Source organism: Erithacus rubecula (assembly GCF_903797595.1).
Source record: "Erithacus rubecula genome assembly, chromosome: 6".
NCBI lineage: Eukaryota > Metazoa > Chordata > Aves > Passeriformes > Muscicapidae > Erithacus > Erithacus rubecula.
The window spans coordinates 16798308-16823693 of record NC_136688.1 but is presented as its reverse complement, the minus strand read 5'-3'; the positions used below and the strand labels follow the sequence as shown (position 1 = coordinate 16823693).

Here is a 25386-nt window from a genome sequence, read left to right as displayed (position 1 = left end):
AACAGCTTTTTGATTGATCATGAAAGACAAAATTTTTGTTTGTATTGCATGGAATCAGTTGCAAATAAATTGTAGAAATAGTAGAAAAATCAAATTTCCACTGATTGAATGGGATTCTGTACAATTTCTGTAGTGAATTTTAAATGTGTCCTTGCCAGATGTCTGTAGTAACAATAAAGAATCTATGAATGCTCACAAGCTCTGTAAAATTCCTTTTCTTGGAAGTGTTTCTGTCAGTTCTATTAGTTAATAATTTTTGAGTCCTAGGAAAAATCTAGGTAAAAGTGTGATCTAGAGCTCAAAATGCACATTAAAAAAATTTAAAACTGTTAGCTAAATGAAAGGGAAATATGGGAGAATGTTTTTGCAAGCTTATGATTGCACAGCTTCTCATAACCTTGTATTTGTCAACAGTGACATCACACAATTAATTTATTTCAGTCTTACAGAACTTCAAGAACTTCAAAATGCTTTTACAAGTAGAGCAAAAGTGAATTGAAACATCCCAGCATGGGGATTCCCCCATCTCTCAACAAAAAAAGGAAGCTGGAGAAAGATTTGTGTCTCACCAAAAGCCAAACTTGCTGCTAAAGTTTTGTGGGCAGGAACACCAATGATATCCCATCAACTGCATTGCATTTCCAAGGGCAAGACTTCATTGTGTAGCACTGTCAGTGTACCCTCTGTATATTCCAATATTTGAACTGTTTTCATTATTTCAAAGACATTTACAGATTGCAAACCTCAGACCAATTTTCTGCATCTCACTCAACAACACTGTAGTTTCTAGTATGTTAAAAAAAATATGATTCAGTGAAATATTTCATATTTATTTCAACCCTTAATCCTTTAACTTATAAAGTGGATTAAAAAAACCTGAAATATAATTTGCTGTTGTCAGCATTGACTCACTAAGGGGAAGAAAGGGAGGGGTGTTTCTTCTTAAAACACTTAATTTTGTGTGCCTTAACTGCACAGCCACTGTCAAAAAGAAAAGAGCCTGACATGTTTCCTGTGACACCCTCTGCTATGGCTTCCTGTCATAGCAGGAGGAGGAAGGCAAGGGACACAGGGGTGGGCAGCAATTTGCTCAGCAAGATCTATAGGCTGCATAATGCTGGGGCTTGGTATTTTAATAGCATGTAAAATTAATGGTGGTTACAGCTGTAAATACAGAAACTGTCTTGACACAGTGAACCAACAACTCCCAGAAGTTCTTGACTCTTGATTTTTGATCCAATATGATGTTTCATTCTATTTAAAGGTATCATTTTGTAGTTCCTGTAGTGCAAGACACACTTATTAAAGAGCTTCTCAGGGTAGTTTGGACTTTGGTTTGAAAGTTAAATCTCTCTCTCTGCTTTTCAGCTTTTAATCTATGAAAGAAACATTAGCTGTGAAACCTGGGTAACTTTTTAAAAAGGGATAAATCTCTAGCTTTTTGCTCAACATCCACTGGCCCACAGTATTCTATTTTCTCTCTTTGACCTGTTCAATTTACTGTTGAACATCAGAACAATGTGATGAATTGGTAGTGTGCCATGTAAAGAATACTTCCTTTTGATGCAAAATTATGATGATAAAAATATAGCAAATTAAGTAGTGTGACCAGCAATGTCTAAAACAAACCAGCGTAATCCAGTAGCAGCACTATATATATTTGTATATTTGAAAGATCAAGTCATGAAATAATTTTTGCACTCAAATCTATTACAAGAATTAATAGTAAATTCACCCAGCAAAGAAGGGAATGTGTCAAACAACAAAGTACGTTTCTTATGGTGGTTTAAAGTAGGAAGTTACAAAAATTGGTTAGTGTCAATATGAGCAATTAAAATACTGTTCTTTCTGAAGAAAAAGAAAATGAAACTATTGATGAAACATCAATAGTTGGATGGCATGGCTCATATGGAAGAGGGCAGCAGTACAAGACCTGCTGTTTATTCATTCTCTCCCCTTAGCACAGTGACTTTGTGCAAAGAACAGTCCTGCAGCCTTTGCAGCAGGTGAACTTTTCCCAAATGGGAACTCCACTCCTTCCTATTATCCCAAAGATCTTTCACATTTCTGTAAATCATCTTGCAATATGCAAGGTAGCCCACACTTTTCCAAAAGTATGTTATGTCCCAGTAATCCCCCCTCAGCCCAGCAGGAGGTTTGTGCCTAGGGGCCAGGAAGAGACATGGACTTGGTGAAGAGCCGTGCATCCCTGGGGGGCCCTGGGTAAGGGGGTGGGGGCACACTGTGCTGTCCATCTGCAGACACTGCTTGCTCATAGCTGGGCAGGCCTGAATCATCAGCTCTGACAGGAAGGGGGGTCAGAGAAAACTCCTCATGCCTCCTGAAGATGTTGGCTGAATTACGTCTTCTGCTTCTCACATAATCCAAGTACCTAAACAAACGTAACAGCAGGTGAGTGGGAACTTCTGCTTTAATAAACAAACCCCCAAACAACCCCAAAACCCCCCACAAGAGCAAAGAACATGCCTGCAGTGATCACAAAGAGCAGAAGCCAAATCCTCTCTCCAAACCACAGGGTAAGAATAACTCAGTGATGTGAAATTGACAGGGAAAACACAGAATCCTCTTATATTCCTTTCAAGTTTAGGACAAAGGAGCAGTCACGAGTAAAGACTTGGTAAAAAAGCAATTCCTCCAAACTGCTTCATCATCTACTACTACAACTACTTCACATCTGAGATACAGCACATGCCATCAAGAGCATACAGCTTATTTGAAAGCACCAACAGAACACATTAGACCTCCTTTTGCAGACCCCCTACTAAAATTATTCCATCATCTTAGTAAGAATATTTTGAATGCAAGAACACACACAAACACAATCAAAAACAATAAGCAAACCCCAAGGTTTGGGTGTGCAATATTGTTTTATGTTTTTGTGTTATTAACTGCAGCCTAACTACTGCTGGTGCTCACTTAACTTTGCTTCTAGGCAAGTAAAAACTAGAATTCTACTGCATTTTCTGAGAATGCAGTTAGACCAACCCACGGTGATTTTAAAATGCCCCTTGTAAGCAAGAGTTTGTTTTGGTGTGTGTTTGTGCTTTTTAAGCAGTGAAATTCCTCACCCTGGTGGTTGCCTTGATTTGCATCTGCTCTTGCAGCAGTAGAAGATGATCAGTACAATTATAACCAACAGTACTCCAGCAGCAACCAGGCTGATGAGCAGCCCCGTGACGTTAATCTTTTGTAGTGCCTCATCACCTGGAGAGAAAACATTGGTCATTTTCATTATGGACTTTCCTCAAGTCCAACTGACCAGTTTTTGTTAAACATATGGCATCAGACTTCTCTGAGCCTAAATCAGGCTGTTATATATTACTATTAAAAAAAATGGGGGGGGGGGGAGAGAAAAGGCAAAAACAACCACAGAGAGCAGCCACAGAATTATTGCAAAGTTTACCAATTGTGAAATAAAGAAATGGTCCAGGAAATCACAGTTTCTACCTACAGACCTATAATGGATCACACTTTAAGACTCTTCAGTTTTTATTGTATCAGATAATTCAATATATTTGTGCAGTTCACAGTGATCCTCAGTAAAAAGATAATTTCTGATTTCTTTAACTGAGTGCATGATCTATTAAGAATGTACTACTGTAACAACCAGAAAATATTGCAATATAATAAAAAAGTAAAAAGATTACTTACCTATTTTTATTTTAGGGCCTTTAGTTGAATAGTCTTTCCAAAAATCCATCTATAAAACAAAACAAAAAAAAAAATCAGATTTATATGAGATACATAAATGACAGGCTATTGATTTAAATTTAATGTGGTACCTTGGGCAGAATTTAGCAATGGCAATAACTCCTTTGTATTTACTCATCCCATTATATTTTTCTTCTACAACTTTGCATTAAAATTTCTCAGACCCCAGTTGGTAAAAGAAAAAAGTGTATTTAATCATCCAATGTTACTTCATATTTCTGCCTGATTACAATAGAAGTTGGGGTATATTTTGACACCAAAAAAATGCTTACAGTTATTATTTTGCAAATGCTTACAAAATAGTATATGAGGGAAAGTTAAGTTCTTAAGATTCCAACATTTGCATGAACAGCATTTGAATTCATATCAGCTAGGAAAAATAGTGGGATTCACTTAAGAGAAAAACTTTGATGTTGTTTGACCATCAGGCATTAAAGTTGTTGAGTTCTAACTTTCACTTTTGCTATGTAGCAAAAGACTCCAGCAAGATTTCAATCGAGCAATTTGACCTTTTTCTTAGAACAAAGGTGTATTCCTTGCTCTTTCTGCAGAGCACACCTAGAATCACAAAGAGATTCTTTCTGCATGTGCAGCAACCAGGCTTCAGGCAATCCTCACATTCCTTTATTGAGCTGAAAGGTTTATTATTGTTTCTTTATATATATCTGGTATTTCTTCCCAGCCAGGTCTAGGTAGGGAGTTAGAATATGGTGCTATAGGAATACTCAGCAGTAACTGAACTGCAGATTTGCTCCACACTGGCCTTTTAGAAAACACTTCAGGATTAAATCAACCAATACAGAGAGCATGTGAAACATTTAAATTGGATGCTGAGAAGTTACAGAAAAATCCAGAATAGAAATATGCACAAGTGGGACTTCTGAAGCCTCATTTCTATTTGTTTGCAGAGTTTAAGTCCACATGTAAAGTTTTTAAGACAGTAATAATTTTCAAGTGCATTCACTGTGTATCTAAAGCAAGAACTCCATGTAACTGAGATATCTACTTTTAGAATAAAATAAGTAATCATCTCCCAATGCTGTGTTACAGGAGTTACAGTATTTGTGTACAATAATTTTTTACAATAATTTATGTACAAAAGTAAGATTATTTAGCCAATAACCTCCTTCACTAAATTAAATTCAATTTGAACTGCTACCGTTTTATAAGGGTCTTCAAAAATTTCTCTTGCTTCTTCATAATTGCACAGTTCTTCATAGCATTCCCTTTCCAGGTTATCATCTGTGAATGCTTCAAAATCAAATCTGTTGTTCAGAAGATGTCGTCCAATGAATAAATTGGCTTCTCTTGCAGATGTGAACACTAATGAAAAAAAGATCATCAGGTTGATTTAAAACAAGTTAGAAGGCTAAATTTGGTGTTTTTAAAGAATGGTAAAGATCTTAAAGGAGCACATTGAGGTAATTTCTTTCCCTAGCATCTCTCAGCTAGATACAAGGGAAAGAAATATCAGTCTCTTCCTGAAATATCTTCTTCACTGTTACCTTTTCTAACTATGTAACATTAAATAAATGTATTTGCCTTGCTCCTAAGCCATCTCAGCTATTCCTTATCCTGAATTTGATTGTCATCAAACTGTTGGTCAAGTTTTGGTGTGACCCCTTCTGGAATGTGAGCATCAGTTTTTACTGGAGCTCTTAAGAACAAATTAATTGTCACATAAAGCAGAATTCAATCAGATCCAAAGTAAGCAACACCCTGACCCAGTGGGGGAAGAAAAAAAAAAATATATATACATTTATCAGTATTCTGGTATCTGTGAGTACCAAATTTCATTTACAGAATTTAGCTTTTAAATCACATCAGCAGATTCCTATTCATTCTACAGTTGTTCTCTTCTCACAATCATGGCACCGAGCTTTCTGTAAAGGTGCTGTATTGCCAAGTTTATTTATTTTAAATTTGTCCATGATATGAATTTCACTGACAACATGCATTTCTGAGGACATTTACTTATTTTCTTTTTTTGTGTTCCATGAGGCCTCCTGGAGTAAGTTGTGAGATGAGATTCCAGAACAGTGAGTGAAATTATAGAGGGCTTTGGAATACAGGAATGTATTTCCTCACTAGGCATTTTCCATAGTCAAGTTTTAGCCTGCTCTTGCTACAGTTTCTTATTAAAAAAAAAAAAAAAGGTTCTAGGACAAAACTAAGTTTCTAGTGAAAGCCTACTCTATGTCCATGAAACTCGGGCTATTTGATTGAGCAAAATGACTAGAGGATTATTTTTGCAAGTGGAATGCAGAAACAGCATTGTTATATACCAAGCCAAAAAAGGAGATGAGATTCAGGATAAAGTTATTCATCTACAAATTAGCTTTGTGTTCTTGTTAGCCTGTTTGGCAGGATTATCACATTGCTCTGGAATTTTCACCCTAATAGTTACTGTTAGATCTTGCAGTGGTATTTCATAACATTGCTCTCTGAAAACTGAGAAAACTGCAGCATAACTTTCATTATGGTTGTTTATTTATTTAATATTATATTATATTTAAGGAATATGACAGCATATGTTTATATAATTTGCATACTGTTACAATGTGTACTGAAGTAGCTACACAGGTGCACATGCATTTGTTTTTGTTATTCTTAAGCAATTCCAAGAAAAGCTAAGCTTAAAATGTTTATACTATACCTAAAGAGTAACTAGAGAAAAGGACTTAATAACAAAAAAAACAAAAGCCAAAACCAAAATCAAAACTCCCTCAAATCCATAAGTGGAAAGGGAAAAGAATTACATGGGAAAAAAAAATTATCAGTATTATTGGTTCATTGCAAATTACAAAAGTAACTTCAGTCTTTTGAAGCAAAGATCTTCAGTTTTGCTCAGTAGTGTTTCACTGCTTATCATGCAAGTAGTATTAGCTGTCCTTTGAATTAACTTGAGAGAACTTATGCATTTTGTTTAAAAGCAAGCTGTCTGCAGCCCAGAACCCACAATTCCCAGGGATACATGGACCATTTTTTTTCTTTTCAGGAATTTTTATCCATTTATCTGCACTTTTTTCACTTTGTCACATATCTCCATATCTCCATCTCCAACTTGCTACCTGGTGAATAAAACAGTGCTTGAAGAATGAAACAGATGGATTTGAATTGTGTTCTGAAGGTGAGGGATATGATTGCAGTTTTGCACTTTGGTTTGATAAAATAATCTATGCAGTTTTAGGATGCTGAGCATTTAATTAAAAATGCAATCACTGAGCAATATGCTCAGTAAAGATTAGTTGTTTTTCTATGAGTTCCTCTCCACTTCTCTCCCTCCACAGGGAAGAACTGCAAAAGCTGCATTATGCTCATTTTTCCAGGTGTTGTAAGGGGGTCTGGTACTGAGAGAAAACATGCATTTCAAAAAACAACCAATTAAACCCTTTCAAATATAAAGCAATTTCAGATATACAAATACAACTATGATGTGCTCAAATAGGACCAAAACAATACTGTCTTAATACAGGTTTCAAACTTCTTGAATTTTGATGTTACTTAAAGGATTCTGGTTGTATCAACCACAACAATCCCAGAGGCCTGGACAAAGTTCAGCTGTCCCAGCCTGCACTTACTAATAGATCTGATAAATACTTGATATTAACACCAAAGTAAATTATCAATCATTTCAGCTAAAGATGTTAAAATAATCTGCAATTAAACATAAAACATCTTAATTTTTTCATAAGGTAAAAACAAAAACCGTCAAACAAGCAAACCACAACCAAAACAAAAACAACCAAACAACAATTAAAGAAGCCAGCAAATCAAAGTTAGAAACCATTTTGGAAAGTCACGTTAAAAGGAAGTTACCATGTCTCCATTCAGGTTTCAAGTTACTTAACCTCCCAGGGCAGTGAGGAAAGGCGAACACCGTCCCGTGCAGTTGGCACAGCACCACCAAAACCGCGAGCATGGCCGGGATCTGTCAGACAGAAACTGAGTGAGTTAACCAACAGTGACAGCGCAGCCCTCGGAGGTGTCCGCGATGAACCCGCAGTGAATCCGGCAGTGAAGTCACCCGGCGCAAGCACCTACACGCACTCCAGCCTAATGGTCCCTTGAAGAGACACCGACCCGAACTGGTCCTGCCTGTCTCTGCGGAGCTCCCGTTGTGTAACACCCGCTCATGTCACCGGGGCCGCTCTGGCCGCCTGCTGCGCTTCCTCCCCCGGCCGAACACAGCCCCGTTCGCGGCCAATGGTCGGGGAAAGAGCCCCCGCAGGGTGCCCCAGGTAGGCTCTGAAATGGCAGAGCTACGCCTTCGCTGCCGGAGGAGGTAATGAAACCTCCCCGAGGGGAGCAGGTACAAAGCTCGTTTTGTCAAAGGCATGAAATGAACCCGTAACTCTGCACGGAGTCACCCGACACAGAGGCGGGGACGTGCGACAGCCACCCGGGTTCATCGCGGGGCTGGCCCGGAGCTGCCCGGGGCACAGCGCTCTGCCCCCCGGCCCGGCAGCTCCCGGGGAGCAGCACCGGCTCCCGGCGAGCGCCCGCGGAAGGAGGAGCATCTCATCCCGCTTCCCAGCGCTGCCCTACCTGTCCCGGCGGGAGCCGGGCGGGGCGGCTCACGGGGCCCGGGGGAAACCTCTCCGGGGCTGTGCGCTGGGATCCCAGTGGATCAGGAGCTCGACAGCCTCTCCGGGGCGGGATCCGGGCTGGGACAGTCCCTCCGCAGCCGTGCTATGAGGTCCGAGCAGATCAGGAGCTGGGACAGCCTCTCCCGGGCTGTGCTATGGGATCCGAGCAGATCAGGAGCTGGGACAGCTTCTCCCAGGCTGTGCTATGGGATCCGGGCTGGGACAGTCCCTCCGGAGCTGTGCCGTGGGATCCGGGCTGGGACAGTCCCTCCGGAGCTGTGCCGTGGGATCCGGGCGGATCAGGAGCCGGGACAGTCCCTCCGGAGCTGTGCGCTGGGATCCGGGCGGTTCAGGTGCCGGTACAGCCTCTCCGCGCTGCGCGGCAGCGGCGGCGCTTCCTGCCTTGGAAGGGCGCGGCGCAGTCACGGGGCCGCTCCCCGGTTCCCCCGCTCCGCCTGGGGCCACCCCGGGGCGGGCGCAGAAACGCCCCCGGAGCCTGGGCAAAGAGGGGTCATGGGGCCGCCGTGCTCGGGCTCTCCTCGGGCCGTACCTGGGCTTTGTTTCCAGACACCTGCCTGACCTCTCAGCCCCGCCCGGACCCCGCTGCGGCGTAGGCAGCAGGTCCTTTGTGCTCCTGCAAACCCATTCTGTTAAACCGAGCTAATTTTGTGCCCTGGGTTAATCGCGGCGCTGAGGAGCTGGTTGGGGTTTTGCCAGGAGTAGGAGCAGGGTGTGCCTCCCCAGCCGGGCGAGGCAGCGAGGTGCTGCCATGGTTAACCAAGCATTTACCGAGTGTCAGAGAGCATCGTTCGGTTTTGCATTTGTTTGATTTTGTTTCGGGCTTTTTTTTGTTTGTTTATGCGTTTTCCTGTTTGTGTTTTTTCTAGCCTTAACCTTACAGGCTAGGACGGGACTGAAGTGGTTCCCTGAAATGCATGAGGCTGGTTTGCACTGGCACACACCTATTCAGGAGCTTCCCAGAGCAGGGGCCAGGCTGAGCACATGGATCTGTGCCTCTTTTGGCTTCTCCAAAGCACAGGATAGAAGCAATGAAGCACATCTGCTGTAAGGATTTGTTTAATACCGCGTGTTGGGAACACTAACTATGTGAAAAATGTTGGGATAGGCTGGGTAGGGTTAAAAGCTGCACTCCAAAGAAACTCCCGGGATACATGAGTGGAGTTTGCTACTAGGAAAGCCAGGGACAGACAGTGATCTGTATTCTTTATTTTCTTTAGTCTTTTTGGATTGTATTCTTTCTTTAAGTGCTGGAGTGGCTTGTATATACAGAAGAAGGAAAGAGTAGATTGAGGGGGTATTGGATAACAGCAGAGGAAGTGATCAGAAGTTCCCTGGAGAAAACCAGAAACTTCTGATGTGTGAAATATGGAGAACTGTTCCGAGGAATGATGACTGTAGTTAAATATTTACTTTATGACATCAACACGCTGCCATTTAGAGGTACTTGATGAATATATAATTTACAAGCTGGGATAACTGTAATACTTTTTAGCTGGTGGAGATCTCAACACAAAATTCTATATTCTGATTGTGTATATGTTTATAACACAGTGGAAAACTGAGATAAGAATATTTTAGAAGAAAACAGTACAGATTGTTTATTACCTAGATAATGTTAAGGAGACAAGAACACTCACCTGCTACTTGTTGGAAGAAGGCAGGATAAACTACCATTAATTTGCAAAGGGCCTTACAGCTTATGCCCCTCTACTCAACCCTTCCCCTATCTGAGCTGCTACCTGAGTGTCTCAGAGGGTGGTGCCAGCTGTGAAATAGCTGCTGACAGCTGCAGTGCCAGGGCATGAATGTACAAGGACTCTGTGGTGCACTTAGGTGTAAGTAAAATACCTGCATGCCAATGTGGGAACTTCTTTTGTGTCGTAACAACAGCTTTGTGTGAGGAAACTCGGCTGCAGGAGTAGCAGGTAATCTCCATTGTGTTAAACCAGTATTGTATGTCACTGCTAATAGAGGGGGAAAAGGTTTTTGGAGTTGCTCAAGTATTCCTTCTGGGGGGTGGATGTGAATTCATCCCCTGGCCGTGCCTATATCCGAGGAGGAGGTTCCAGGTGTGGACTGAGTGATGGATCAGCCGCATCCAAAGTCTCTGCTGGAACTCACCCCTGCTCTGAAGATGGAGCAGCAGTGCAGGGAGTGACACAAAAACAGTATAGCTTATTTATTCTTGAGATGTAACCAAAAAAAAATCAACTTGTTACACATTGGGGAAACAGGACAGCAAAGTCTTTTGCTTTGGAGATGGCTGTGACTTTCTCCTGTGTGTCCCTCTGAGCTCAGCCTGGGTTTCCAACTCCTGTTTGAGGAGTGGCAGTGAAACCCCACTCAGAAATAAATGGATGTGTGAAAACTTATGCTACAGGTAATGAGTAGAAGTGTGCCTGAGCTCTGATTTATTATGCAGATAAAGATAAGTGAAAAAGGGGTACAAGCAAGTGCTTGGGATAAATAGAATATTTCCCATGTATATACAGTTTTTAGCATGGCATAGCAGTAAGTAGCTTTTCCAGGTAACTTTCCTACTTGTGTAATATTTTTTCAGGTGAAATAGTTTTGATTAGCAAGCTGTGTGATGAAGATGCTCAGAAGGATGGAACCATCAATTAAGACACAACTTTCATCAACCTTTTCAAATACATACCAGCATACAGTAGATATAAAATGAAAATATTCTGAGAGGTGGAAAATAGGAAATTAATTTGCATCACTTGTTTTTAACATTGGGTTAATATATAATTCATGTTTCTAAAAGTATCTCTAAATTATTGACCATACTAGCTAGTATACTTATTTACCTGTATTTTAAAACTTCACTTGCTGTGATGTTTGGTAAAACATTGTGGTAGAAATTAAATATGGTGCTGCTGAGTTGAAGCAGGACTGTGTATCTCTCACAAAAGGAAGTTGTTACCGATCTAAGATGTTTATGCACTGATCATTTGATTTTTAATGTACTGATTATTTTGATGCAAATAAATAGTGGTGTATTCATTTTACTATTCAGGTATCCATTTCAGTATAGTAAAGAATAATATGCTTTACTGATTTTTGATTAGGAGAACTTTGGATGTTAATATATCTTACCATATTCAAGTAATGAATTTCTTACTGTTCAGCTTGTCATGCAGTATTTATCAGGTGATCTGATCAGGAAATGACATAAATGTGTAATTGAGAATTACAAATCCTCTCACCAAGGATATGTGGAGGTGTGTGTACCTAGTCTGTTCTTTGCAATGGTTCATTTGACACCCTGAATCATATGGTATGGTTTTGCCCTTTATACTAAATTATTTGAAGTTCTTCTGTTTCTTAACCTAATTTCTATCCAGGTATCTTAATTTAGGAGTAATAGTCTTTTGCTAGAAGTAATTGAATGTAATAGATTTTAACTATTGGTTTTCTACAGTTAACATCAAAGGGCTTTGAGTATCATATTCAGCAATAAATATATCAACTAGCAAGTGAACCATATCAGTACCCTGGAGAAATCTGGCATCCCATTCCACACATTACATGCAGGAGGGGAAAGATTTTTCTAGACCAGCCCATATTTGAAAAAGACAGCTTCTTTTTTGGGTTCTCCCTGGTGTCCTTTATAACTTCCTGTAGAAATGCCTGTTTTCTCAGTTAAATTGTTTGGTCTATTAAATTCCATAATAAACTATATGATGCTGTTTGATGTCACAACAGAGATGGACAAGGCACGTGTCTCTTCATGCAGAATAACCGAGTATTTATCCACATTCCTCATATTTCTGTGATTCTCAGAAGGCAACTGGCCAGCAATTCATTGAAACTCAGTTCATTGGTTGGTTTAATGACTAGTGTGCACCTCCATCAAACTTTTCTCCTTCTAGATATGTTTACATTCTCAATCTTCTGAGAAGTGGATGTTTCACATGGGTAGAATCTCTCTTTTTGCAGGTGCAAACTGTCTTCTCACAAGAATAGATTGTTATCTGATTCTCACTGGTGCAATTCTTTCCTCACAGGAACTTATCAGGGTAGCTTGGCCAGAGGAACAAGGCCTGAACTTTTACAAAGCCTTTCTTTACTAATTTTTTTATCTATATGTAACAGTTTGGCTCAATTATCAAGTAAATCTTAACTTGGAATCATCATTAATATTTTAATGACATTATAATAGTATTTTAAATGTGCCTCAAATTGAGATACACTTTTTAGCTAAGGTGATTGCTACATCCCCACAAGGCATGATGGAGTCTTTTAAGTGTTCATCATGAGATTCTTTACAATTAAAAATCGAATTTAGCTGGTTAGCTTGTTGCTTTTCTCCTTCAGAAGGCTGCTAGTTATTTTTCCAATTGAAAAAATAAAGCTCTGTCACAAATGTCCTATGGCAGTGTAGGAGGGAAAGCAAAAAACATGGAAAAAAAAATAGGGATTCAGTAGTAAAATAACTAGAATTTTAGAGACAGGTTGATAGATCAATGGAATTTCTTAAGTTTCAGAATGAAACTTTAAGTTTTGGGCATGATTTTTCACACATATTTTAAGAAAGTAATTATTACTGCACAATTAAATATTTGGCTATTAACTACTAGGCTGTGAGATAATTTGTATTGGTCAGATAAAATCATAGACACTTGCAATAACACATAAATAGGAAAAGTACTTACACATGCAATTAATAAAGTTGGCTACTGTCATAATATTCTAACTTTTATGGGAAACTTATTCAACTAAAAATGCTTACAGAGGGGCAGTAAAAACCTTTCAGGGCTTAGCTTTTGTATTTATTTGTATTTATATTATTTTTATTTGATTTATTGTTATTATTTATTTATATGTATTTATTTTCCTTTCCTAGTTGCCTTTGTATTTATTTGGAAGGGAATAGGAATGTCACCAGTGCTGAAGGGGACATAAACACCCAGTCTGATTTCAGTAATGGAACCACTGCTGTCAGCTCTGAGAATTCTGCTCATCTAACAAGATTAAAATTCTGCACTGTCAGTTGCTCAAAAATTTTTTTAGATGCACTTATTGTGGTAGCTGTGGAGATATATTTGTAAACTTTGTGTTTTGTTGCTGTGATACAGGCAGTTTCCATTTGCTAGGATTTGGTTGATCCACAAGGAACCTGTTTGTGATTGTGGGAGAGTTGCTTGAAGACTTAGGGTGAAAAAGGGATTTTTAAGTTTTTGTTAGTCGTGTAATCTTAAAAATTCCACTTATTTGCAGCGGTGAGTAGTAGACAACTTTAGCTGAGAGAGATGCTTTTATTTAAGGAGATTGAATGATTATTAGGGTTGATAATGGATCACATTTTTACTGTTTTTCATGCATTTTTCCTGCATATTGTGCTATTCATTTTATATTGATTTATATTGATTAACGCTTCTGGAAAATGACCAAGGGCATTGGTCATAAAAATAAAGTGAATATTACTGATTTTGAAGAAGTAATCAAATGCAAGTTCTGGGGGTTTTAGTTCAAATGAGAGAATTCCACATGTGTGAGGCAAAGCCAACACTGCTCTGTTGAGGATGCAGTCATTCATTGCTGTGTTGTAAAAGCAGCTTCTAAAAACACTTGTAGGCTAGACAGAAGTTTTTCTTAAAAATGTTATTAAGATCAGTGATGACAAGCTGCCTAAATAGTCCCTCTGCCTAAGAAAATATGCAGAAAAATTTGTTCAGCAGTCTCTCTATGAAGAGTGTTTCAGCAGAGTAGTGGTGCAAATTCTGTCCCTTTTTTGCTTTATGGATCTGTTGGAGAAGATTTGAGGATGCTTTTTATAAAATTCTTTATTTCCTTGTTTTCTTTTTTTTTCTTTATCTGCAGATTGCAAAGTTGAATATGAAAACACTTGTGGAGTTTCCTTGCTTCTGGATCTTGGGGCGCAATTTTTTTATTATATTATTTGAAAAGATGTCTTGGGAGAAAGGGACTGAACGTGGTGGGTTTTGCTGTGCCTGTGACAGAAGGAGGATGGCAGGGCCATAAATGCATGAGGCAATTTAAACAGCAATAAACAATTGGGAGAGGCTCCAATCTTTCACTTTGCAAGGGGCTTCCACAACAGAAGGGGCCATGGTGTGGATCACACATTTTCTTATCTAAGGAACAGGGGTTTTGCTGATGCTTTCTTGATTATTTCACCATTGACTCATTTCCTCAGCTAGCTGTGATTTTTGTCTGCTACCTAATTTTTATCTAGACTTCCTTTTGTTCTGCTTCTTCATGCTCTCCTAAAGAGGAGCTAGAGTTGAAATATTTTGGTTCTACATATTAATATTAATATTAAACTGTTTCTCTGGACAAAATGCATTTTATTTTATCTTTGTACATTATGATTAATGAATGCATTAATGAAGATGCTCTGTGGACTCTCAAATTCTTTTCTTATAAGAATCTTTTCTCTCTTTCCCAGGTACATTTTGCAAGTTTATGATTGGCAGTTGTGAAAGAGAAGAGCTACTCCATGGAATGGATTAAACAGGAAGGTTGAATCATGGTGTGTGAATGTTTTTGAGACAGTCTTGCTTTTGTTCAACAAAAGTCTTGCATATTTAATCCCTATACTCTTTGTGTCCATAATTAAGGTGTTGTTTGTTTTGCTAAACAAAAAAGAGCTTCCTATTAACTTCTAGTTAAGGACATCAGCTGCATTTCCCCCCTATTGTTTAATTATTTACTCTATCCTACTTTTTCTTTTCATACCACAAGTTTGTGTTTATAGTAACTGCAGTTCAATTTCAGAAATGAAGGTCTTCTGATTTATTTCTTAGATTTTCCTCTAAGAAAAGAATAATACAGTAAATGTGAAAGATGGTAGGAGTTGGAAAGCTGACCATTTGAGTTTAAAAACAAAAAAAAGAAATTTAAATAACCTGTGTGTTGATAGTTTTGGGCATGTTAACTTATTTGTGTAGGGAGACAGAGGCCCCCTGGAGTAGGACAGACTTAAAATTGTCATTGAACAAGGGATGAGAAGTTCTGTTCTCTGTTAAATATATTTAAGGCACACAAGGAAAGTTAAATTTTAGGATTCTGTTATGAATCTGTCAGGAATTTTCTTCCTCTTTTGAGTAAATGAAGGATGTGATGGTTTAAATTGGCAAATTTGTTTTCCTTAATAAGCTCTTAGATTCTGCAGTGGTGGAATCACCACTGCCACCAACAGTTTGGCTTTTTTTCCAAATGCTGAACTGTCCAAGTTCTCTAGAAAAATGCTTGTGACTTACTTTTTTGTGTGAGAAAGATGTTCCAAAAATGATTATACCAGGTATGCACAACAAAATCTGCAGGAACACAACAAAAATATTACAGAGTAGGAAGCAAGGAATATAAACAATATGCTATTTAATGCTAATAAAACTACTCTTTATTCTAAATACTCTTTTCAGATGATATTTTATATAAACATCTTTATTACATTGGGTGGTCTGTTTTTTCAGGGTTTTTTTATAACAACACAAAGTGAACCAAGAAAAAAAAAAAAAAAAAGACCATGTGCTACCAAACTGCTACGAAAATGTCTGTTTAGGATTAATTTAGAGAATTCTTTCAACCAAAAAGTATGTGCATGTATTTATCACTTTAATAAAGATATATTCAATTAATTTTGAAAACCAGAGTAGAAAATTAATTTCCCTCCCACAGCCTTAATGAAGAAATAAAGAACCTAATTTCCTATTGCTGTTAGAGGGGCAATCCACTCCTTCACATATTAAGAAATTAATGTAATGCATCCAGGCAGCCAAAGAGTCTCTGATTCTTCCCCTCCCCCTAATCTCTTACACCAGCTTATTTTGTGCAACACAATTATGAAAAACAAAATTGGAAGAGACTTAAGAACTTTTAAGTCTTTCAGAGTTCATTATGTTCTAATTTTAGATCTTTTGCTCTTTTCAGAAATATCATCCGTTGATTTCCCTAGTTTTTGTTTTAAGGGAAAAAGAAGAAATTTTATGTTTATAATAACAATATGTATTTTTTTAATCCCACACCCTTTTTTAAGAAATGCCAGAAAAATACTAAGGAAGTATTGTGACAGGCTTTATATGCCTTTGTAGAATTTGTGGGGTTTTATGTAATCAAAAAGTCATCCTTTTTATTTGAAATGTATTTTCTTATGTTTATTTAACTTTTAAAAAAATCTGATACATTTTATAATTCTAGGAATATTTGTGAGCAGAGTTTTATAATTGAAAAACAAGTCAAGATGTTATTTTAAGGAATTGGACATGGGTAGTTGAGAGAGAGGTGTTTGGAATCATGTTCTTAAAGCAGACTTTTTGACTCTCATAAGCAGCTTTATTTCTTTATTTATTAAATGACACTTCCTGCACAAGTGAGTGCAGTTTATGCTCTTAATGTAAGAAAACTGATGTAAATGTTCCTTTAAGGAGGGAGTTCTCATGAAAAAAAAAATTGTTTTGTAACTTGTCACTTGTAGCAGCCATTTTGGGGGGGGGGGGTTAATCTTTTTTTTTGATGCTGAGTAGTGTTCAGTGAAGCAGCTCATTGTGTACACAGCTTGTGAATAGCTTCATTGATAGCAAAAAGCTACAGGGTAAGTATACATTTAATTGATTTCTTGATCAGGAATGCTTCTTCAACAGGCAGAACAATGGAGCTTTATTACCCATCACTGCTTGGTTGCTTGATGTGAATGTGGAATAATTCAGAAAATGGGGAGATGTCCAGAGCAAGAAGCATTGAAAATGCAGCTGCCCCAAGGAAATCTAACACATGAAAGTTTTTGGGAAAAACTGAGACCACAGAAACTGAAATTTAATTGATGAATCACAGATAGGAGTCCATAAACATGTTTTTGGTGTGTGTGGATGATGGAAAGAAAGAAAATTTCCTCTTCTGCATTCCTTTCCCCACCCTTGGTTTGAGCAAAAGTAACAAAAACATTGTAGGAATACCTACAGACCCATTTAATGTGGGAGGAAGAGATGAGTATTTATTTTCTTCATGAAGGGAATATTTTAGTTCTCTTCCATATTGTGCAACACAATGTTTCAGTAGTTATCTTATATATAATAGCCATTGATTCCAACAGGACAGGAGCAATGTGTCTTTCAGGGCTGTATTCCTGGTTTTCCTCTGTTATCATTTTGTTATTTGCTATTTATTATTTAATATGCAGTTGTGCTAAATGTTTTCAAAAATGGATCCCAGTGATTAGCTCTTTTAATATTTGTGGTAACTCTCATTCACAGTATTTCAATTTGAAAGTGTCTCAATGTTTTCTCCTATAGATATATTTCTTGTAAACTCATTTTGCTTAGTCAAAAACCATGACAAAAAGGCTGATGCTGAATTAAGAAGCAACAATCTAAATGCAGTAGTTAATTTGGAAGAATACAGCAAAAATTTTTGGGACAAATGTTCTGTTGTGGTTTTGAAACTTGACACTAAAAAGGTGGAAGGCTGAAGAACAGAACAATATTAATTGGAAGTGTATTTGGTTGTTACTAAACTAAAAAAATACCAACTGTATTATCTGTAAGAATTTGTGCTTCCATTCTCTAATTTTAAAATAGCATTTTTAAAAATACAAAGTTAATCTTCCTTTAAAACAAACAAGCAATCCAACATAAACTGATATAATTGCAAATATTACTTCCTAAAAAGTAGGATTTGATGGATTCCAAAATTGCTAAATCAATGCCACATTACTGTTGTGTGAAATATCTCAACAATGACACTGATGGTTTCAAGTATAAATTAATTGAATTTGGGTCAAATTTAGCAATAGCATTTTGCTGAGAAAGAAATTTATTGAAACATAGTTTTTGGTTGGCATGTTTCACTATATTCAATATACCTTGTGGGTAAAAAATGGGCATATGATCTAAACCAGGTATTTACATTAAAGATGGATGCAGATTTGAGATGACATCTGAAGATTTTAAAATGTTTTTTTCCCTCAAAAAATTGATTTATTTGTTTTCCTTTTTTAATTATACACTTGCATGATTAACATTTGGTGAAAACCATTAGAGGGATGATGAAAACTTGCTGTGTTAATTTACTTAGATTGCCAAGTGTATTTTGAAGGTTGGAGTGCTGTGCTGAGTCACAAATTTCAGGATTTCCAGCAGCTGCTGCAGGTATTGTTGTTTAAAATTAATATTTCAGGTTTTGCCTGAAGTAAATCACAAAATTTCAGGGGGAAAAATGCCAACTCATTCCATAGTGACTGTATTATCTAAAGTGTGATTTATGTGTAACATGAAATATGCATAATTATTTGCTGTGGATTTTACTGAAAGACACTGACAACATAAAACTTAAGAAAATGATGCTTTCATCCTGGTGTTGATCACAATAATCCAGTGAAATGCAAACCATCTTAAATAAAAACTAACTTTTTTTGTATATTTTATATTTGAATTTTAGCATAGAGAGGAAAATAAGTAAAATGGTTTCCTATATTGCCTTCAAATTTGTGTTTTGTTTTCTTTAAAATAGCATATGTATTTCTGCAAGTCAGTTCTATTCCCTATTGTCCAGGAAATGAAATAATTGCTGAAAACTTATTTATTTATCATCCTTTTACCCTTTTTATTTCTGCCTCTTTCAAGTTTGATCAAACAAAATTAATGGGTCCTAACAAGCAACTTCAGCTCACATTCCATACACAATATAAATCCTTGATAAATAAGTTCATGCATAACTTTTGATTATAGCACTCATTTTCACATTCTTCTTCTTTCTTCCTCCTATGTTTAGGCCTTCTCCCATGCAGCTGCTCAGTGATTTATTAATTTATGTTGATTTATTTGATTTATTAATGATATATTGATAATTACAGCAATGAATGTTAGGTTTGACAGAGAACTATTCAATTGGTAAAGTCATAAGCTGACCCTATGGTAACAACTAACAGCAAAGAATTTTGAAATTGTTCTGAATGAAACTTTGTTATCATTATATAGTGCTGTTGTAAAAAAATTGCTGGATATAATACTTTTAGTTTTAATTTTCTTGGCATTTGCTGTGAATGTTGCAAAGCAGAATTCAACAAACCATTCTGAGAATATTCCTTTGGTATTCTCTGTTGGTGATGCTGCCCAGCCAAGAAAACAAAGTTTTGATGACAAATTATTTGGACTGAGCATCATCATCATCATTCTGCTTATCATTTTAATAATGTTCTTTTGGATAACCCATCAAAATATGTCTTTTACAACTTGAGGGCTTTGGAAATGTTGATTTTATGAAGCATTTTCTTTATCACGTGTGTTGCAGCAAGGTTGGGCTGTATACAGCCCAAAACTCAAGTTACTTTCTACTTAATGTTGTGTGCACTTTAACCTGACATAAAATTGAATATTGTCACAGCTTCAGAAACTCAAATAGACAAAACAAACCCAAACAACAAACCAACAAACATCTGGAAAAAAGTAATACAAATTTCGGGCAAAATACTCGTCCGCTCATGACTATGTGGTGGGACGTGTGAGATGAGTAAAAAGTGATTTTTTTACTCACGGTATGTTTGGAAATGCTTGAAAATGGTCTTCTGCAGACTTTCAAAGGAATGGCCACGGTGTCAGCAGAGGGCAGAGTGAAGGATTTGGGGTGAGCTGATGGCGTTTCTGCACTTTGCGAGCACCGAGCCCTCACGGCGCCGCTGCGCTCCCTGAGGGCGGCCCGGGCAAGGAGCAGGGCTTGGAAATTGGGCTCTTTGCAGGGATTTGTGTCCTGTCAGGGCAGGCTGAGGCGTGAGTGGCCTGGAACAGCAGGGAATTGGTGTGGAACTGCCTCTGCCCGGGCTCTGAGGGGAGCGGGACCCGCGGCACCCAGCGCTGGCCCTGCTGAGAGCAGCCTCCCTGGAACTGCAGACAACAAGGTGTGTGTAGTTACATGTGGGGAAAACATTGTGTGTGTAGTTTATATGTGGGGAAAACAAGCTGTGTGTAGTTTTATATGTGGTTTTTGAAAAAAAAAAAAATCACTTTTCCAGCTGGGCCTGGGCGGCCGCAGCGCTCTTGATGTCTTGGGCCTGCCCAGAGCGTTCTTAATATTTTGGGTGTGCCCCAAAGGGAGCAGCATCTTTCCTTTTTTGTTGTTGTTTTTAATATGTAGGGTTTAGTATCTTTATTTTCCCGTGGGTTGTTTATGCAATGTCCCATCCAGAGGGTGGAGATGTTAATTGAATTTAGCCAGGCTGCTGCTGTCAATTTCATCCTGGTCAGTGAGGAAAAGGCACGAGCGTGAGGGACATCTCTGTCAGTGCTGTGGCAATATGTGTTTTATATAAAATAAAACCCCCAAGCTAAATGTGTGGAGTGCTTTGAGCTGCAAAATTGGGAAGTTCTAATTTGTCATTCATTGAAGAATTAGGATAAATATGGAAGACACCCAAATTTAGTGAGGATTTCTAGTGAGATCTCATTCATATATGAAGGTTAACATGAAAAAGAGCTCCAAAAGCACCGTGTTCAGGATAGTTTTGTCATCTTAAAAGTGTTGCTGTTTTTCTTCTTTCTTCTGCCGTTTGCATTCAGATTTTTATCACAATGTAATGTAATTATGGTCTTCTAATGCATTTTTACAGAAAGTACAAGCATCCTGCAAGAATCCTGTACCTGTTGATTGTGTCTCAGGCTGGGTACCCAAAGAAGGAGAAATGCTGTCTCTGCTGTTCTGGGATTTTGGGGATTGTGTGGTGTGGAGATGAGACATAAAACATTTGTGTTCTGGTGCAAGGCTGCTCCTTGCCTTTTCCTGCCATTCTTGGCCTCCTGTGGGAGCTGTTCCAAACCTGGTGCTGCAGAGACATCCTTACTCTGACTTACAGTGAGATGCAAACATCAAAAATTAGGACATTTTTGATGTTTTGACATTATGATGAGAGTCGATTTTTGTGTCACTAATATTGACATTATCTATGTTGCTCAGGGAGCAAAGAAATAATTCCCATACATTATGCCCCACTGAGATAATAATATTCCTTTTGAAGCTTTGGATACCAAATATTTAACAGCAATGTTAATATAAGTTGTGTTGAGGAATGGTTTGTGGAGGAAAAAGTTATACTTGTCAGACACATTTAAAGGAAGAGAGAGGATAATAAAAGGAAACCAGCCTTCAGGGAAATCAGTTCTTTCTGGATATAAAGTGGATATTCCCAAAGTCAAGTAGTGCCTGAACTTGCTCACACAGCATAAACCTGTTAATTGCTCATATGATTATTATTTTGGACTGATCCCCTACTTGGTGATGCTAATTATTTCCTTGTTTACACTTTGAAGAGGTATTTCACAACTGTAACAGCAAACAAGCAGCAGCTTGGAGTGCTCCCTGAGCACATCCATCCTTTCTGCAGCGTGGTAAATGTGAGAGCTGCAGTCGTGCCTGCTTTGTTCTGGCAAGGCACAGCTGCTCCACAGGGAATTTAGGTGGAGCTCTCAGTGTTTCTGTGACTTAGTCTTGCACTGATCGGTTTTTGGAAAAGTTGGAGTTTTATTCCGTGTGCCTGCAGTGCCTCCAGGACAGCACAGTTCAGCTGGATGTCGACTAGGTGGCAGCATGGTGTTTGGAACGGACACAAACTACTTTTCTGCTCCCTAAAACACCTCTGCTTTCATCTGGTGCCTGTAAAATCGGGCTAAACTTGGCTTCTGTTAATCCCTTCAACACTTAATGTCTCTCTGTTAATGGCTAAATACTGAAAAGTATTAGGGTGGAAAAGCTAGGGAGGGGAATTCAGTCCTACATACAAACGTGCTGTAAGCAGAAAACAGCTTTACAGTCTTAATCAGGGTTCTGCTGTTCATGGTTTCCTCTTTTAATTTGAGCTGAAATGAGTTAAGATACTTTTTGCTGGTTTATTAATAATATTTTCCTTGTGGTTAAAAAAAATCTTCTGTTATTATTTACAGTTTTACTGTAGTAATGTCCTATAAAAGACAAGTACAGTGTAATATGCAATTATTTTTGATTACAGAAAGTAAGGATTCTGATAATATGTATCTGTGTTAGCCCTTCTAATCAAGTTATATGATATGAAGGCTTAATCACCCATTTTTGGAACATGCTGGCTAGCTTGTGAAAGATTACATGTTTTCATCAAAATAATTCAGATTACTGAAGGCTGCCTATTGTAGTGGGGGCAAAAATGCAGATCCCAAGCAATGCAGTACTTGGCAAGAAGCTCCTGTGTTTTAAATTTAATCCAGAATTCAACAGGCAGCTAACACAGACTTTAGGACAATCAACAAAATTCTTTAAAACTTCACCCTTCAATTACATTTGCTATATCTCTGTATTTGATGGGAATAATCTTTACTGCATTATGATCTCAGAAGCTGATTTGGAGCAGTGCAATAATTGCTTGGAACCCCTGTTATCACATCAACATGAAGTATTGCAGGTTGAATGAAAAAACCTCTCAGAGGGACTTTCCCATATGCTTTCAGGGTCATCAGTTTGCTCCTCTTCTCAGGAATGTGTTGTTCAGTGTTCAGCTTTCCTTTTTTTTTTTTTTTTTTAATTCACATGTTGAAAACAGAGCTGGAAATGTGGAGGAAAAAAAAGGTAAAAAATCCACTTAAAACCTTCTAGGAAATTGGGCAAGGCAAAGCAGCTAACCAAGATCCATTGCTTCTTGACAAAGAAAATCAGAGGGTTGTGGCAGCTGAGAGTTCTTTGTTTAATGCTTTTCCCACAATTCTATTAAAATCTGAAACCTTGAAAAGCATTATGTCATCCAGCAGGTTGCTTCTGATTACTGCTAATAATAGATTTGTCAGCAAAGACTCCAAAAAAGCAGGTTTTTAAGGACAATTGAAAGGTAACTTGGAACAAGTGTACAGCTTCCACACTTAAAATCTCTACACTTATCTTACAGTTAAACAAATGCCATTGATTTTAGGCCAGAAACTGCTAGTATCAGAGATAAGAACATTTGGTGTGACTAGAGCTGCTTTGTCTTTGGAAAACAAGAATCACAAGCATGTTCACAATTTTTTTCCTTGGATAAGCTGTGCTGAATTGTAGAATATCTCTTATACGGAGTACATCTGTTATTTTAAGTCTTCAGCTGCCAGAGTGGCAATGAACATAATCTTTGTTTTCTTTGCTAAAAGGCTTTGTGTTTTATACCCTGTCTGTTTCAGAATTTCTGTCAGGAGCCCTCTGGATGGTTCTGCCCTGTGTTGTTAAAGTAAGCTAATAAAAATACCAACTCAAAATATAGGGAAGAACATGGAAAAGGTAGATGGACATACTTAATGAGAGCAGGGGCAACAAAGTAGTATAAATATATAAATATATGCACCAGTAAAAGTCTGGAGAATGTTCTCCAGAAAAGCCCTGAAGGAACAGTCTGGTTCCAGCAGATTTCCAAAGGTCCCAGCATAAATTACACACTGGTGGTCATGTGGAACTTGGCTCTTACAGGATAAAAATCAATATATGATCCAAATGTGTCCTCAGGACAGATTTTCAAATCCTGTAGTTGCAAAGTCAAGGATGAGAATTATTCACTTTAGTTCAGTAGAAGAGAATTTTAAATGGATTTTTGTTTGTTATTGATGAGACCATGAGGTAGAAAGAACTTTTACATGACCTGGGGCAGGTGTTCTTACATTGTGTGTGCTTATATAATATATGATAAAAGAAGATTCTATAGAACTTTAGTATAAAACAATGTTTCTGATAAAATTAATATACAACAGTACTTTAAAACAAGGATTTTGCATTGTCCTTTGCATTGACAGTGCTACCTGACTTACTGTAAAATTTTAATAAAACATATAATCCTCTGCATTCAAAAGCCACAAGTCTGCCTTGTCCCTCCTTCAAATGATTTTTGGTTTTATGTGATCTGTCTACAGAAATACAAATATTAGATTTTTGTTGTCTTCTGTTTTTGAGTTTTTTAGAGTCCACATCTTGATGTTCTATTTTTAGGAAGAACATAATTGTTAGTAAATGAACACCACAACACTGGTGTATTGTGCTTTTTGAACAAATTGTCTTGTAAGATTGGCAATATATTTTTGAAAACTGAAAAGTTTAGGGCTATTTTAAAAAGTGATTAACTTCATTAACAGAGTCCTTGAGGACTTTGAAGGAACTAATTTTTTTTTTGTCTTGTGTGATTCTATAATGATTTGTAGATCATCATAATTGCAGATGATAGTAGGTAAATGCGGTGATATTTTTAATGAAACTGTAGAAGGGCATCTTTAAAATAAAAGTTGCACGGCTTCCCTTTTAGGAAGGAAGAATTTTTGTTAAATAGCCCTGTGTTATAGACAGAGATGTAATCTCTGGAATTGTAGAGGTATCACTGCCTGTCTGAGAACCTGCATTCTTGTGAAAGGTTTAGCTTGTTTGCTTTCATTTGTGTGTGTGAATGGAGCCACTCTCAACTCCAACCTTGAAGAACTGCCAAAAGACACCTCAGAGGAAACAAAGCAGAGAATGAGCCCAGCACAGCTGACGGGGGAGGGTGTGTTACACCCCTCAGGACACCACTTCTAGGTCTCTGCATCCCAACACCAGCTCCTGCTCTGGTGTTTCTTCCACAGCTCAAAGGAGTTGCACTTCTGGGGCTGTGCAGATGGACTCTGGGTGGGCAAATCCACTCAGCTGGTTGGCTTTGGGTGATGTCTGGTGCACACAAATTGCTGCTTTTCCTAAAAAAGCTGGTATAATTCTTGTAGGAAGATGTGGGATGGAGGAGAAAATGGAAAATAACATTTGTCTATCAATCCCTAATCCGAACGTTCAAACTTCAGGCAAGATCAATCATAACTGCATTAAATAGTTTTCAGGCTGTAGAAGTTTAAAAATAAATAACCATACCTACAGAAAATCTCTGGATTTAAAGTAGGGGGGGGAAAAAAGCACCAATAGTGATAGGGAGAAAGCTGCTTTCTAAAATTATTATTATTTTTTTAAATAAAATTGAGCCCAATAAATTTAAGAACCTAGTAAGTGTTAGGCTGCCTAAACCTTTTGATACTGGTTCTTAGCAATTGTTCTTAAAATATGTAGCTCACTCTAGATGCTTTTTCTCTGG

General features: G+C 37.9%; 1 protein-coding gene across 2 annotated transcripts; it reads right to left on the bottom strand.

The window, feature by feature from the left end:
- Positions 1–1633: 1633 nt before the first annotated feature.
- Positions 1634–19994, bottom strand: PRRG4 (proline rich and Gla domain 4). 2 transcript variants are annotated; one of them, XM_079309612.1, is made up of 6 exons: positions 19842–19994; positions 7552–7663; positions 4892–5055; positions 3673–3721; positions 3090–3225; positions 1634–2392 (listed from the first exon to the last, which is right to left on the bottom strand). In XM_079309612.1, exons 2-6 carry the CDS (start codon positions 7652–7654, stop codon positions 2164–2166), a joined length of 681 nt encoding a protein of 226 aa, XP_079165738.1. In that variant the 5' UTR covers positions 7655–7663; positions 19842–19994; the 3' UTR covers positions 1634–2163. The 2 variants fall into 2 exon arrangements, with proteins under 2 accessions (XP_079165738.1, XP_079165737.1); XM_079309611.1 differs by lacking the exon at positions 19842–19994 and adding an exon at positions 8281–8596.
- Positions 19995–25386: the final 5392 nt, after the last annotated feature.